The sequence below is a fragment of the Lithobates pipiens genome, unplaced genomic scaffold, assembly GCF_037356315.1.
Source record: "Lithobates pipiens isolate NorthernLeopardFrog02 unplaced genomic scaffold, aLitPip1_a1.2 Scaffold_16, whole genome shotgun sequence".
NCBI classification, from domain to species: domain Eukaryota; kingdom Metazoa; phylum Chordata; class Amphibia; order Anura; family Ranidae; genus Lithobates; species Lithobates pipiens.
In genome coordinates this window covers 639,391,658-639,408,915 of record NW_027507748.1, presented here as the reverse complement: position 1 = coordinate 639,408,915, position 17,258 = coordinate 639,391,658, and the positions used below count along the sequence as shown (strand labels likewise).

The 17,258-nt window shown below is 42.0% G+C and overlaps 1 protein-coding gene across 2 annotated transcripts in view; it reads right to left on the bottom strand.

Moving 5' to 3' along the window:
- Positions 1 to 246: 246 nt before the first annotated feature.
- The window catches only part of LOC143984011 (uncharacterized), a 75,052-nt gene continuing 58,040 nt past the window's right edge, over positions 247 to 17,258 (bottom strand). For both annotated transcript variants that reach the window (XM_077484268.1, XM_077484269.1), the window contains exons 14-18: positions 15,154 to 15,197; positions 12,682 to 12,707; positions 8,536 to 8,590; positions 6,510 to 6,612; positions 247 to 3,826 (exon numbers count right to left, since the gene is read on the bottom strand). In XM_077484268.1, the coding sequence (XP_077340394.1) occupies positions 2,826 to 3,826; positions 6,510 to 6,612; positions 8,536 to 8,590; positions 12,682 to 12,707; positions 15,154 to 15,197 (1,229 nt within the window). In that variant the 3' untranslated portion in view covers positions 247 to 2,825. The remainder of the gene's footprint in view (positions 3,827 to 6,509; positions 6,613 to 8,535; positions 8,591 to 12,681; positions 12,708 to 15,153; positions 15,198 to 17,258) is intronic.

Here is a 17,258-nt window from a genome sequence, read left to right as displayed (position 1 = left end):
TCTGCTCGACACGCTGATCGAGCGGGCAGACAGCGATGACTCGAGTATAAGCCGAGGGGGGCACTTTCAGCCTCAAAAAAGAGGCTGAAAATCTCGGCTTATACTCGAGTATATACGGTATGTGCTTGAGAGGTTAAACCGCTTCCTCAGGACCCGTAAGGATCAATACAACGAAGCAAGAACATATCTCACCGACTGCTAAATGCTTTATAGCACCTTAAAAATTATTATGATGTTCTTCACAGCAGCGTTTCACAATTTTATTTAAAAAGTTAAATCAGTTAAAGTAACTGATGAAAAATAAATGTGTTCATAACAAGGAACTGTGTAACATGAAGACCACGTAAAACGTTATCTACACCTTCAGTAAATGTATACATTAGAAATCAACAAAGTTTGTAATTGAAAAAACTAAGATTCTATAGTGTACTGTATATAAAAATGTATAAAACACATAAAAACGTACCCAAAACCATTTTAGTTTTTTTAGCAACTGTACAAGGCAACTGAATTATAACACTTCTTGGTGCCTTTTGGTGGAAATGCATAGGATTTCATACGTTTTGAAGCAATGGAAAAAAATAAAATGGCAACGAATAAAACTACTCTAGTTATTTATGATCTTTAAAATTTTTACAAATGACCTCATATGTCCTTGGGAAAACTTTCCTGGAGACATCTGCCTATCTACAGCTCTACCTGCACTACATTTCAAGCTGTTGCAGATTATTTCCTTCACTATTCCATATATAGTAACAAACATGTCAAGACCTAAACGTAGCATTAGGCCTCATGAAAACCAGGCTTAAAAAAATTCCGCTTATACAGGCATTTTAGTTCTTTCATTCTGTAGAAGCATAACTATGTTAGCCTATGTGTGTGCACATTTGGGCCTTTACAGGCATATTTGTAGAGGAGCATTTACAGCCCAAAAAATAAAAATCACGAGAGCATTTTTGAGGAGCTTTCAAGCAGAAAAAAAAAACAAAAAAAAAAAAACAAAAAAAAAAAAACAAAAAAAAAAAAACTGCACAGCGTTTAGGCGCAGGAACAGTTTTTAAGTGTAATTTAATTTTTATATTTTTTCATGGTTTTGGGGAAAAAAGCTTATAAACATGTGTGCAGTACGCTTCATAGATGCATTTTTTCTGCTGCTTTTTTTTTTCTGCCAGCAGTTCTGGCATTTTTTTTCTACCACCCAATCAGATAAAACACTGTAAATAACTAAACTCAAGAACATAAATGCAATATATTGCAGCTCACCAGTCTTTAGCTGTGATGTCTGCCATCAATTTTATTTTCAAGACTATGAAAATCTCCAGCAAGTACAGAAGAATTCTTGTGAGATGAACAGAAAGCACACTGTTGTCTTCCTCCTGTAAACTACTAATCCCCTTACCCTCATGTAACTGAAATGAAAGTAAGGTTGAGAGGTTTGAAGTCCAGTCTGAGTGACAACCATGGCAGCCCTCACAAATACAGTTTAAAGATAAAGAGTAGACATGAAAGGACAGGGAGTGTGCTATTCACAGGATTACCAGAAAAAAAAAAAATTCAGTTGAAGTCACATTCAGCGCTAACAAAACAATTGTGAATACAGATTTAGGTAAATCAGTTTACACATCTGTCTCCAGTTCACATCCATTTTTTAAAAACCAGATGCTTGGGTCACATACGTCAAACACAAGGCCTGCGGGCCAAATCTGACCTGTCAGGCCTTGTCATGTGGCCCTTGCACCCAGTTTTGCAGCCAGCACTCCATTCTGTCACCTCTGGGTCTCACCCTGTGTTCCCTATCAATTGTAAACCCAGAAGCCTCCTATGTATACAAGGATTGCTCAGCAGCTCCTGGATATAACAAATCCCTGCATGTGCTCACAGTGGGGCCAGATCTCCAGAGAGAGAGAACGATCTTCCTGCAAGGTGCACCACCTACACAGGGAGGTCCTAGAGCCAGGCCAGATGGAGAGATGTGAGGAAACTGATGGGGGTAGTTGGGTTTGCACAACCTGCACAAGGCACACCCATAAACCCTGCATTCTGTACATGGTGTACCCCTGAAAACTGTGCTATGTACATAGCGGACTCCTAAATCCGGCACGCTTGTACATAGGGGACCCCTGAACTCAATAGGTAGTGCATCCATAAACCCTGCATTCTCTATGTGACACTCCTGAACCCTGCACTCTGTGCACAGTGCACCCTTAAACTTTAATGTACCTAGCACTCCTGGACATTGCACATAACGCAATCCTAAAATCTGCACACACTGTACATTATGCACTCCTGAACTGCACTGTACGTAAAACACGCCAGATAAAACCAGCCCTTTGAGGGACCATACTGCCGATGCAGCCCTCAATGAAATTGATTTTGACACCCCTGGTTAATGTTGAAAACAAAAAGAAAGAAAACTTTTCTGCGGATATAAAACAGAATCTGATGTAAACATCTGTCCATGTTACATCCACCTGCTCAAAAACAAACTGGATCCACCTGAAAAACTGACAGACGGATCTACAATGAACATTTGTGTGATAAAAAAAAACAAAACAAAAAAAAAAACCCCTTCTGGGTTAATAAAATAATAGCCGCCACCTCATCTAAGGACTTGTAGATTTCAATATATTGCATTTTTGTTTTTGCTATAGATCTGTCCTAACAGACTATTGGAAGTGATGCTCACAATGGAAGCATAACTTCCAAAAATTTAAAATTTTAATCAGCCTAAACTGGAAATGTAAATTTCTTCAAGGAATAAAACAAAATGGTAAAATTAGTTATATACATTTAAAACTAGATTGTGAAATTAGGACCATAGGTATCTAGCGGCGTTTTCTTTTGCCAGACAGTGAAGAGCGAGTTTTTCTGTATGGCTCTTTTGCATCATTGGTGGGACTGTTTTCTGATGAAATCGCATCGATAGTAAGGTCAGCATCGTTGGCACTGCCATTCGTTTTTCTGGATTGCCCTTTTGCATCATTAGTGGGAGCGATTTCCATTGAAAGGGTGTCGATATTAGGGTCAGCATCGTTGGCACTGTCATCCGTTTTTCTGGATTGCTCTTTTGCATCATTGGCGGGAGTGTTTTCTGATGAAAGCGTTTCAATATTAGGGTCAGCATCGTTGGCACGGTCACTAGTTTTTCTGGATGGCTCCTTTGCATCGCTGGTGGGAGTGTTTTCTGATGAAAGCAGGTCGATATTAGTGTCAGCATCATTGGCACTGTCATCAGTAGAGGGTGCGATATGGGAATTAGCATGTGATAGTGGTAATAGATCTGGTGTAGCATCTGGTCTGTGGTGAATGTCTGCTGATGTAGTCTGTTCATGTGCATTTGTAAGATTGCTACAAATACCATGGTTCAAAGACTGACAGATGTCCAAGAACTGCTTGAACAATGTTTGAAACTGCTGTGCAAAATCACGAAATTCACTGACTCCACTTTCAATTGAATTAGCTATTTTACATTGGCTCTCATATAATTTGGTAAAATATAATTCATTTACATCAAAGCGTGCCTGCGAAGTACTTGGAATACAAGTGTCATTTAACGTATGTTGGCTCAGTGGTGTGGTTCTTTCCTTGTGGGACTCTACCTCTGCAGTAATCTCTTCTCTGTCTGCAATTCTAGCCTGTGCATCCACCTTTTCTCTCTCCACCTCACTAGCCTGTACATCCACCTCTATCTCTTCCCCACTAGTTTGAGCATTCATCTCTTCTGTCTCCGCATCTCCATCACTTTGCTGTATGTCTTCAGAGTCTACAGAAGCAACAGTTTTGCGTTTCTTCTGTTTACTTGCTGATTCCCGTCTTTTCTTTTTAGCTGAAATACAAAAGCATATATTATACTTACTAGTGCACGCAAAGTCGTGGATCTCTCTCTATACACACACACACACACACACACACACACACACACACACCATAAATTTACAGTATGGTTGGGTAAGCTGGAACTAGTGGAGGCATTTGCAGAGAGGGGTGGCAGACACTGAACAGTTGGTAAGATGGAAGACTCTGGTAGCAGCAGTCATGATGGTCTGAAGGGGAGATAGCCTGTGTAAAGTTTGATTTGCAAGGAGGGAACTGCAATAGACGAAGCAAGAGATAACAAGGGAGTAAATGGGTAGCTTTGTGGTGTTGATGAAGGGGACATATTTTGGAAATGTAGGGGTTATGGCAGAAAGATTTGGACAGCGATTGAATGGGAAGCAAAAAGGAGAAGTCAGAGTCCAGGATTACACCTAGAACCCTGGCATGAAGAGACTGACAGTTGTGCCATTAATTGGGCATACAACCACTTTAACTGAGGGAAAGGTGTGTGCCTTTCCAAATCATGTCCAATCAACTGAATTTACCACAGGTGGACTCCACTGAAGTTGGAGACATCTGATCATGATCAGTGGAAACACAATGCACCTGAGCTCAATTTTGAGTGCCATGGCAAAAGCCGCGAACACTTGCGTACACGTGTTTTTTTTTTTTTATTAATTTTTAATACATTTGCAAAAAATTCAAACAAACTACTTTTATAATGTCATTATGGGGTATTATTTGTAGAATTTGGGAGGAAAATCATGAATTGAATCAATTTTGAAATAAGGCTGCAACATAAAAAAAAAAAAAAAAAAAAGTGGAAAAAGTGAAGCGCTATGCATACTTTCTGGATGCACTGTAGATCTGGGCGTTACCTGCTTAGAGATGTTGTTGGAAGCTGTGGGAGGCTGATAAAAGAAGGAGGTATAGATAGAGAATATAAAAAGGTCCAAAGATTGGAGCCTTGGTGTACTCACAAAAAGGAGGTGGTACAGTGGTAGATGACACTGGAGGCGCAGTGAGGTAGATAAGAAAAGAACCAGCAAAGAGCAGGGTCCCAGAGGGCAAGGGAGTTGAGGGTTTTGTTAAAGGAGGATTAAGTGGTCAACTCTACCAAAGGCAGCAGAAAGGTCTAAAAAGAAAGACCAGAGGACTGGCTGCTTATTTTATCAGATAGTAAGTCATTAATGAGTTTTAGGAGGGAAGTTTATCTGAAGTGTTGCGGGTGAAAAATAAAATGGAGGATGACTGCAGTAGTCGTGAGGGAATGGAGTCCAGGGGCCAGGTGGTTAGTTGGGTGTTAGAAAGCTTGCTGACCTCCACCGTTGTAACAGATTATAAACAGAAAAGTACTGAATGTGGCGATAGACAAGATATGTTAGATAGGGAAGATATCTGGCCAGTAGTTGTAGTCTTGCTTTTGAAGTGACAAGCAATGTCCTGGCCAGTGAGTGGCCAAGTAGAGACATACATAGAAAGGACTGGATGAGAGGGTATTCATGACCGTGAAGAAATATACCTGTTTTGGAAGCATGGATTCAGTACAAGGCAAAGTCTTATGCCAGGATTAAGTTTTATGTCAGTGTTACTCAAGTGTATGGCTAAATCCTTTGAGATTTCTGGTGTTGTCCATTTGCGGTTGTAGTGTGGTCAGGGGCAGATTCTGTTTGTAGCAAGTGTATGCAGGGAGGATGAGAGTGAACTGTTATAGACAAAGGTTGCTAGGTCAGGGCAGGATAGGGGTGAGATATCCATATAGAGGTAGTCCATTGCAGAATTGAAAAGAAAAGGGATAAGTGGCAAAGGTTCTACAGGTAACTGTTTCCCGGTTGGAAGGATAGTGGGTTGGAGAGGGAGAATATGAAACTTATATTATAGGGCGGTTGTCAGAGGGGGGAAAGGAGTGGTGAGATGAGAACAAGGTCAAGGGCGTTGTCATAGTGAGTAGAAGTGTGCGTCTATTTCGTTGGGTCAAAAAAAAAAAAAAGATTTCATTGGGATGTTAACATTGACAGATGTTGAAGTCGCCAAAAATGATAGTGGATATTTTCAGATGACAGAAAGTAGGGTAGCCAGCCTGAGAAGTCATCAAGGAAATGTGACCCCCGGGCAAGGAGGCTGATAGCTCAGAGCAAGCCTCAAAGAAACTTGAAAAGGAGGAGAGATACAGAGACAAGAGGTAGGAACCTGAAAAGTGCTTTGTGGGGACAGGATTCTAAATCAATCTCCCTTTTGTTCACTGGGTCTGGGCAGCAGGAAAGGCCTATTCCTGAAGCCAGGTTTCAGTAACAAGTAGGTTAAAGGAATTGCAGGTGAAAAAGTCATAAAAATATTAAGGCAATGTATATCTAAAGCCCCACATTTTTTTTTCATTATGGATTAATAAGGGGAGGGTTAAAACAACTTTGTTTTGCCAACTGTGTCTCATAAGGGAGATATATTTCTCTTTACGTCTTTTTCTGTAGACTCAATAGAATGTGACAGGGTATTTCCAATGTGAGGAATATCCTATCTAAGGCTCCATACAAACGGGTAGCCAGGGACAGAGTTGGCTGTGTTGAGAGCTGGCTAAGCACTTGCGCTGGACATGGCTAATCTCTGTGCTCTTGATGTGAATAGACACCAGCAGAGCCCACAGGTTTTAATACATCTCGGCTATTGCCTGGATTTCAAATTGTGAGTATGCTTACAAGGCGGTCTGCCACGCCGAGCTCCTGGCTTCACTGATGATGCCGACATAGTAGTCTTAAGGGTTGCTTCATTTGATGCATCGTTTGCATCAGTTTGTTGATCCTGAAAATAAATGAATGGAAATTCAAATTTGCATATTTTAACTTTATATTTGTATTAATCATACAGGTGTTCAGTGGATATCCCTGGTGTGACTTTAGGTTGTTAGGCTTTGTTTAAACACTGAGGCTGCATTTGCATCTGAGCATTTCAAAGACACGCGTTATTATAGCGATTTTGCTTCAAATTTTGTTCAGGTCACCAATGTAAAAGGCAGAAAAACGCCTGTAATTTGACCCAAAGAAGCGCATGTTATTTTTGGAGGAGTTTTGCTTCAGGTGACAAAATGCTCAGATGTGAACAGGTGCCATTGAAATCAATTGCCTTTTGCTTGTTGGGCCTTTTTCAGGCATTTTTTCATGCTTTTAGGAGTTGAAAATGCCAAGGTGTGAATGCAGCCTCAAGGGAAAGATTCAGTAGAAGAGCTGAAGAAATTTGGAGATACAATGCCAGGAGCCCTTTTAAAGGGAAACTATTATGTACAGTTGTGCTCATAAGTTTACATACCCTGGCAGAATCTATGATTTTCTGGCCATTTTTCAGAGAATATGAATGATAAACAAACTTTCTTCAAAACTGAGCATGTGCAGAGCTGCCAACACTGCTCTGCAAAATCCCTAGCTGCATTGGGGACTTAGACAGAAAGGGGAGACTGTAGCAGGATCAACCAGGTTTTTTCCAGAATACAGAAAATGAAACGCATAGCAACCGAGTATGAACAGCATGTAATGCACCATTGGATAGTTTTTATGATGCGAGTTTAGTGACGCTTGAAGTTGGGTACACTCACTAGCAGGCTGAACAAAAAGACCTGATGGATCAACATCCTAACACAAGCCATTGGCTGCCAGCACCGATTGGCTGCCGGTTTTCTAGCATGCCTGGTTGACAGGCAGGTGTACACACACTGAATTTTCAGTAGGAACCAGGCAATATTTGGATAACATGTACCCAGCTTTACTGTTAGTGTACTTGAGTCTCCATTTCCCAGTAGACTACAGTTGTGTGGAAACATGTCAGTTCAGAAAGTACTTGCAACAAGATTTAAGTTGCAGCAGTTCCATACCAGACTAACAGAGATATTTTTACTTATTTTGTGTATTTTATGTGAAGCCCACAGAACTGATTTTCTTACAATGTGGCCCAGGTAGGTCAAACGTTTGGACACCCCTGGCATGGGGCATAAAAGAACTGCAGGTGCAATTCTCCTGCAGCTTATACATAATTGTCTCATTTCCCTTTCACTCACTGGTCTGGTTTAGCCTGTTCCAAGTCCTTCTTCCCTCATTCATCCTATTATGTGGTTATACCAGGCACTTTAACAATCATTTTAATGATCACTGAGATTCTGTCACATGCACATGTTCAGCTCAAATTTCCCCATGCAATTTATTTATTTATTTTTTACATTTAAGTGTTTGTCGTAGATCTGATTCAACAGTAATACAGATGACATGCAGGCAAAATCTAAAAATGGGTCTCTAGCAACATCACTTAGACCCCTTTCACACTGGGGAGCTTTGCTGGCGTTTTAGCGCTAAAAAGAGCACCTCTCAAGCCACCCCAGTGTGAAAGCCCGAGTGCTTTCACACTGGGGCGGTGCACTTGCAGGAAAGGAAAAAAAAAAAAAAAAAGTCCTGCAAACAGCATCTTTGGGGTGGTGCATGAGCACTGTATACACCGCTCTCAAAACACCCTGCCCATTGAAATGAATGGGCAGCACTGCCAAAGCACCTGCAAAGTTCTTCAGCAACGCAACACGGGCGCTATTAACCATTTCTTTGGCCACTAGCGGGCAAATAGTGCTGCTATAACGTCCGCACCCCCCCCCCCAGTGTGAAAGGGGTCTTTAAATATAATTATAGTAACCACCTAATGAGGAAGTAGGATAAGGCTACAAAGAATGCAGTATGCATATGCTCATACCTCTAAATTATCTTTTGTCCTCCTTGTACGCTTCGCGTTTTGTTTGAAGATCTGCCTGTATGTAAAAAAAAAAAAAAGTAAGAAAATAATTTCGTCATCTATTTTTCACAAGATAGATCATTACAGTCAAACTCCAATGAAAACATTTTGTTTAGCAAAGAATAAACAGAACCTTAACCAATAGAAAGATTTGCACTTACTTTATGCACCATGGGGTATACCTCTCCAGTGGGGAAACACGCAGCCACCTCCTCTCCCTGTGGTAGCAGTGCAGAGAGAAGTTCTCCATACCAGCTTTGACACGGTCTCGTCATTCAGATACACAGCTCCGTGCGTCTGAATGAACTAGAACCCCCGACATCCTTAGAGCCTGTCTGCTTGTAGTTCTCAATGAACTACCATGGCACTTTGGAGCGCCGTGGTAGTACATTATTATTATACACGATTTATATAGTGCCAACAGTTTACACAGCGCTTTACAATGTATAGGGAGACAACACTTACAGTACAGCTCAATGAAAAAAGGTGCAGGAGGGCCCTGCTCGTAGAGCTTACATTCTAAAAAGGGAAGGGGCGGTACAAAAGGTAATAGCTGCAGAGAATGATTTGATGGGGGAGGCTCTGGGACAGTTAAGTGGGTGTGGGATAGGCTTCTTCCCTGGCACTGAAGAAGTCTTAAATGTGAGCATGGGAGGAGGTTACAAGGAAGCTAGAGAGCAGGGAGGTCCTGGGAGGAGCGGAGGGGACGATTTGGGCAATATCTGAGAGGAGGTTGGGGATATAGATGGGGGCGATGTTGTGAATGTCCTTGTATGTTATGGTTAGCATTCTGAATTTTACATGGTGGGGTAGGGGAGCCAGTGAAGGGATTGGCAGAGAGGAGCAGCAGTTATGGATCGGTTAGTGAGGTGTATTAGTCTAGCAGCAGAATTCATAATAGACTGAAGGGGGGATAGCCTGCTTAAGGGTAGGCCATTAAGGAGAGAGTTGCAGTAGTCAAGGCGGGAAATAATCAAGGCGTGAATAAGTTGCTTTGTGGTGTCAGTCAGGAAGGGTCGAATTCTGGAGAGGTTGCAGAGGTTAAGGCGGCAAGATTTAGCCAGCATTTGGATATGGGGGCTGAAGGAGAAGTCAGAGTCAAGGATTACACCAAGTTTTAGAAAGATTGAGTTTGAGGAAGTGGTGTGATATCCATATCAATATGTCATTCAGTAAGTTTGAGATCCGTGAGAAGATCGAGGGGGTGAGTTGAGGAGAGATAGATCTGCGCGTCGTCGGCATAGAGATGGTATTGGAAGCCATGGGAGGTTATTAGATGGCCCAACAAAGCGGTAGAGTGAGAATAGGAGAGGCCGAAGGACAGAGTCTTGGGGTACCCCAACAGAAAGAGGAAGGGGGAGTGGAGGAGATGGAGTTGTGACACAAAGTGCGCCAAGATAGGTAGGAGGAGAACCAGGATAAAGCAGAATCATGGAGGACAAGAGAGAGTGTAATTTGCTGAGGAGGAGCAGGTGGTCAACTGTGTCAAAGACAGCAGAGAGGTCTAAAAGTATGAGTATGGAGTAGTGCCCATTGGTTTTAGCAGTTAGTAGGTCACTGGTGAGTTTTAGTAGGGCAGTTTCAACTTTTCTATTAAATGATTTTGTTGACAGGTTAAAGTGGTTGTACAACCACTTTTACCTACAGGCAAGCCTATATTGAGGCTTACCTGTAGGTGCTGGAAATATCTCCTAAATCTCCACGGTTTGGGAGATATTTACAATAAAGCCATGCTCCAATGTCTACGGTGCATGCACACTTTAGAAAGGGCAGATCGTGCTGTTTCTAAAGGGGTCATGCCTTGACTGGCGGCTCCCGCGTTCATGCGGGAGTGATGTCACGCGATTCCGGCCAGTCACAGGGCAGGAGTTCGCGGCCCCAAAAGGAAGAGGAGTGAAGATGGACGTTCGCTGCTAGTGGGGACAGTGGTGACATAGCAGGCTTTGGTTTCAGGTAAGTGACATTATGCTTTACCTTTGCAGGGAAATAAAGAGGAAGTTACCTTCCTCTTTAAAAGGAAACATTAACTTGTAAAGAATTGACTAACATTACAATTCTAGCCCTGACAAGATTATCTGGGTTTTGGGTTTGTTAACGTATGAAGGTTGGGTAGAATTACCAGGGATGGGCTGATCAAATGCTGGTTTTCCAGGAAGAAAGTTCAAAAGAAGCCGGTCTGTTGAACAGACAGCAGTATACATGTACCAAAAGTCGTCCAGTTCCTCCTGAAGCAGACAACTTTAGGTACGCGAGTACCGGGCTTGAGAGTTTTTAGAGATTACAAATCTGTGAAAAAGTCACTGTTGTGTTAATTTGCACCCTCGTCCATATGACCTAATCTTGTCTTAGTATTAAGCGCAAAATTCCTACAAAAATTTTCCTTCTCCCTGCATGCATTATTTAACCACCCCACGTACATATACTGCAGCGGGGCAGCCATTAAGCGCAAAATCGCATACCTGTACACGATTTTCTTCGGCTCTGGGATGTGTGCACACTGCTCGAGACCCGTTCCCGCTGTGATTAGGACACCGTAGGAGCCAATCAGTGAGTCGGTTGGCTGTTCGGTTCCGGTGATCATTCGTAGAGAGGCAGAACGGTGGTCTTCCTATGTAAACAAGGCAGACTTCTGTTCTGCCAGAAAGGAAAATGGAGATTTCATGCTTCGGCCAAGCAGAAACATGGATTTCCATTTTCCTTTAGTCAAATCACTCCCCCTACAGTTAGAAAGCACACATAGGGAACCCATTTAACCCTTTGATCACCCCTGATGTTAACCCCTTCCATGGCAGTGTCATTTATACAGTGACGTGTATATTTTTAGCACTGATCACTGTATTGGCGTCCCCAAAAAGTGTCAGTGTCAGATATGTCTGCCTCAATGTCGCAGTCCTGCTAAAAATCGATGATCACCACCATTTCTAGTAAAAAAATATTTCAATTATTTTTTTTATTTTTTAAAGCGGAGGTCCACCCTAAAGTGGACCTTCCGCTCATCGGAACCCTCCCCCCCCTCCGGCGCCACAATTGGCACCTTTCAGGGGGGATGGGGGGTGCAGGTACCTGTACAGTACAGGTATCTGCACCCACTTCCGGGATAGCTCTCTGCGGAAAGGGGCGTAGATTACTCCCCTTTCCGAAAGTCCCCCGCTGCCTGCTGGGAAACACACAGATCCCAGAGGCAGCGGGTCCATCCTTATTGCGCAGCGCAACTCGCGCATGCGCAGTAGGGAACCGGGAAATGAAGCCGAAAGGCTCCACTTCCTGATTCCCATACCCAAGATGGCGGCGGCAGCACCTGAGAGACAATCGAGAGATCGGCTTCGGGTGCCGACATCGCGGGCGCGCTGGACAGGTAAGTGTCACTATTTTAAAAGTCAGCAGCTGCAGTATTTGTAGCTGCTGGCTTTTAAAAAAAAAAAAAAAAAAAAACGCGGACTCCCGCTTTAACGTCCCTAACCTATTAGTTTAAAGATACTAACTTTTAGGGCAAAGCAATCAATATGTTTACTGGAAAAAAACGTTACCAAAAATATGTAGCAGAATACATATTGGCCTAAATTTATGAAGGGATTACATTTTTTCCTTTTTATTGGAAATATTTTTATAGCAGAAAAAGCAAAAAAAAAATTTTTTCCCTGAAATGGTCAGCCTTTATTTAAAGCGCAAATAAGAAACCACAGAGGTGATCAAATACCACCAAAAGAAAGCTCTATTTTTTTGGGGGGGGGGGGGCATTTGCGTACAGCGTCCCATGTCAGTGCGATTGTCAATTTAAGTAACTCCGTGCCGTATCGCAAAAAAATGGCCTGGGCAGGAAAAGGGTAAAACCTTTGGGAGCTGGTGGTTAACCACTAAGTGGTTAAGATGAAGAAAAAAAAAAGGGGGGGGGGGTTGGGGTGTTTACCGCATTGCATTAAAAACCTGCATGCAGAAACGCATCCATACTGCATTTCTATAGTGAACCAGCCTTAAAAGGATATAATGTATGTGCGTAACCCCAGAGGTGGAAAGTACTGCCATTTGTTATAATAATTAATCGTTACAGTTTGAAGCCACTCATAATGTCATAATAGTTTAAATAAACACGAATAACCAAAATGTTACCTTGGGTTAGAGGTTCGCTTCATCTTCTGCTCCAAACACATAAATCAAAATAAATTAAAAAAAAAGGTTCAGTTGTTAATACATTTTATCAAAAGCATACAATAAGCATTTATATTAAAGGAAAAGTTCACCTTCGGAACGCGTTACATGTTCCACATGTATATAGGGTGAACACAAAAATGTTAAAGCGGGAGTCCGCGTTTTTTTTTTTTTTTTTTTTTTTAAAGCCAGCAGCTACAAATACTGCAGCTGCTGACTTTTAAAATAGTGACACTTACCTGTCCAGCGCACCCGCGATGTCGTCACTCGAAGCCGATCTCTCGATCGTCTCTCGGGTGCTGCCGCCGCCATCTTGGGTATGGGAATCAGGAAGTGGAGCCTTTCGGCTTCATTTCCCGGTTCCCTACTGCGCATGCGCGAGTCGCGCTGCGCAATAAGGATGGACCCGCTGCCTCTGGGATCTGTGCGTTTCCCAGCAGGCAGCGGGGGACTTTCGGAAAGGGGCGTAATCTACGCCCCTTTCCGCAGAGAGCTATCCCGGAAGTGGGTGCAGATACCTGTACTGTACAGGTACCTGCACCCCCCTCCCCCCTGAAAGGTGCCAATTGTGGCGCTGGAGGGGGGGGGGGGGAGGATTCCAATGAGCGGAAGGTCCACTTTAGGGTGGACCTCCGCTTTAATGTCCACTTGCATCTACTCCCAGTCTCCCTTCTCCCATGACAATGGGAAAGGGTTTGTCTCCCCACGCCCACTGCCGCTTTTTGTAAACTGCTCGACTGTGCAGGGCTATGCCCACACAACCACGTCATTTATTCAAAGTTTCAATCACCACGACAGACAGACTTGTAGTGTCAATGGGCTGTGGAGACACTGGTGAGCACTATCGTGGTCCACCGACATATCCTCCAGCTTTTAAACAGAAAGCCTGTACAGAGGTACCGGCTGAAAGGGGGACTGATGGGGCGCCTCCTGCAGGGAAGTAGGATCCACAGCATATTATTTCTGAGTATGCAGAGAATTCCGAGGTCCTCCGCATAAAGCATCTGTCATCAGAAGCTTTCCAAGGTTTCAAACGTATTGAAATGGTTATTCTATTCCAAACCAATGTTTTAGTATTGGGTGATGCTGAATATTTAAGTATCTCAGCTTTCTTTTATTTCCAGTAACAAATCTCCAGAGCTTGGGAGGGATCAGGAAATCAGGTACAGCGTTTCTACCCGCCAATCTCTATGTTACTACAGGTCACAGCAGTGAAACAGGCTATGGCGGGAGGAACCAATGAGTGCTATAGGGGAATAAAAGGTTAAAGCTAAAATTAACACTGGCATTAAAAGCAGGCGTTTGAGGGGCGTTGTCACTTTTGTTGCCAGTGGTTTAGATATTAATGGCTGTGTGTTGAGTTATTTTGAGGGGGCAGCAAATTTACACTGTTATACAAGCTGTACACTCACTACTTTACATTGTAGCAAAGTGTTATTTCTTCAGTGTTGTCACATGAAAAGATATTAAATATTTACAAAATACATATACATAATGTAAAAAAAAAAAATATATACAACTAGTATTGATATAATTATCTGAATCTGACTTGAGTTCAGCTTTATGTTTATGGGAGGGATGGATGTTCTGGATGTACATATATAAAAAAAAAAAAAAGAAAAAAAAATTCCACATCCTCTTTATTGATATGCCTGATTGCAGCTAGATCCTCCCAAGCTCAACTCAACAACCTATTTACCCTATCTGCAAAAAGGATTACCCTAAGCAGCTTGGCAATAACACTGTTCAGATAACCGCTTTCTTAAAACTTTGTAGCTGAAGGTTGTTTTCAGAAAATGTTTTATCGTCTGTTCATCCTTCAGCGATTGAAGTTTAGAAATGGTGTTAGGGCCCTCAGACTGCTTGTATTTTGACCCCTTTCACTCTGGAGGTGTTTTACAGGTGCTTCAGCGCATGTAAAGTGCCTGAAAAAAAGCCTCATCTGCAATCCCAGTGTGAAAGCCCAAGTGCTTTCACACTGGGGTGCCGCACTGGCAGGGCATCACAAAAAGTCCTGCAAGCAGCTTCTTTGAAACACTGTTGGAGCGTTGAATACACCACTCCTAAAGCGCCCCTGCCCACTGAAATCAATGCCGAACCGCAGCTGCGCTTTCCGGGTGGTTTTAACCCTTTTTCTGCCCCTGGCGGGGGTTAAAACCACCCCGCTAGCAGCCGAATAGCACCACTTTATTGCCAATGCCGATCGCTTTCAGTGTGAAAGGGCTCTTTGAGTGATTCGTGCTGAATCAGATGAAATTTGAGCCATAGATGGCCCTACAAGCACCACCTGGCTTGACAAAAATAAAAAAATTAACTGTGTTGGTGGAAAATTGGCCAAACAATAACTGCATCTGGGTATGGAGGCCTTCAGGCCTGCAAGCCTCTGACATTGAATTAAGCAAGCGTGAAGAATGCAACAGCTTAATTACTTACCCTTACTGGTGTATCCTCTGACGCAGATGAACTACTTTCAACTTCTGTAAGAATAAATACATTTTGTTAGAAGTACTGCTCATTAATATGGCATATTTAAAAAAGAGCAGAAAAATAATATCAGGGTAACAGCATGGCATAGAACTTCAACCACCTCAGCCCTAGAATGTTTTACCCCCTCATGACCAGGCCATTTCTGACATTTAGCACTGCGCTCCTTTAAATTACTTACCAACTGGGCCGTAGCCGAATGAAGGCTACAGTGCAGTCAGATAATTTGGGGAGGGTGTACAATGACATCCTCCCAGAATTACACGCATACGAGTGTCCATGCTCGCTGTATTCTCGGGACCCGGTGCCTCAGATCTGGGTACAGGCCAATCCCAGTGGCCCTTTACCACGTGATCGCTCCATCCAATGATGGAGCAATCACTGTCAACAAACCGGCGTCATGTCCAGTTCTCTCCGATGCTCAAACCAATTGTGTAAGCAGGAGAGAGAAGCTGCAGTTTTTTTTTTTATCTATTCAAGTGCCCAGCATTGCCACATCTGTGCCCATCAGTGCCACCCTATCAGTGGACCCTTGTCTATTTGTACTTTCCAGGCTTGTTGTTAGTGTCTCAAGAAATAAAATTGACCATCAGTACTTCAGGTGTGATCAATTTTCAATGATTGTGAAAGTTAGTCTACAAGCTATGGTGCCAAAGACCAAAATATACACAGATTTGGATTATTTTTTACCAAAAGATATGTAGCAGTATACATTTTGGCCAAAATGTATGAAGAAAAATTACCAAAATTTGCAAAATGTTAAGAAAAATGCATTTATTTTTTTTACATTTTTCAGTCTTATTTATAGCGCAAAAAATAAAAACCCAGCGGTGATTAAATACTACCAAAAGAAAGCTCTATTTGTATGAAAAAGGGGACAAAAAATTGATATTGGTACAGTGTTGCATGACTGAGTAATTGTCATTCAACGTGTGAGCACTGAAAGCTGAAATTGGCCTGATTAGGAAGAGGATTTAAGTGTCCTGTGGGCAAGTGGTTAACTGACAAATGCGCCATGCAACACTGTCCAAATTAAATTGATATCTTTTCACACAAATAGAGCTTTCTTTTGTGGCAATTGATCACCACTGGGTCTATTTTATGCTAAATAAACAAAAAAAAAAAATTTTTTTCCCCAAAAAGTTTTACTGCTTTGTAACATATCCAATATAAAAAAAAAAAAAAAAAAAACACTTCATAAATTTAGGGCAAAATGTATTCTGCTACATGTCTTTATTTATTTTTTAACACCAAAGATGTGTAGTAGAATACATTCTGGTCTAAATTTATGAAGTTTTATTTTTTTATTTTTTTTTACTACCAAAAACACACAACTCAAAAAGTGTATATTAATTGGCTTGCGTTAAAGTTATAGCGTCTACAAACTATGGTATAAACTATAGATATATCCATCGAGAGGAAGGAGATATATCCATAGAGATTTTTTTTTTTTTTTTTTAAATTGATCAATCCTGATGTGCTAACCACATCTAATTTCTTGAGGCCCCAAAAGTGCCAGGACAGTGCAAATCCCCCCAAATGACCCCTTTTTGCAAAGTAAACAGTCTAAGGCCTTTAGTAAGAGGCGTGGCGAGTTATTTGAAGTTGCAATTTTTTTGAAAATGAAAAAAATTACTTTTGCATACCGTCACCAGTGCAGTACAGTATCATATGACTGGTGTGGCGCTCATCAGGGACACAGACTAGTGACAGTATGTAAAAAAAACAAGAATGTATATATATTGCAGCTTACCATTAGATGTATTGGCATTCTGTTTTTCTTTTGAAGCTAGCTTTGGCATGGCAATGTGGAACATATAAACCTGCTCTTAGCTTGTACCAGAGTAACATCGTAGTACTCTAGGGGTGAGTGGGGATTTTTTTCCCCCCACACTTTGATTGCTGTTACAATGATGACCATTGTAACAGCAATGTTTTCAACTGTCATGAATGGGTTACATGACAGCTGTGATAACTAGTGATCGGCTAAAGCTAATCACATGGTACAGGGTGTTGTGATTGGTCCAGGTACCATGTGATAGATGTGGACTAAT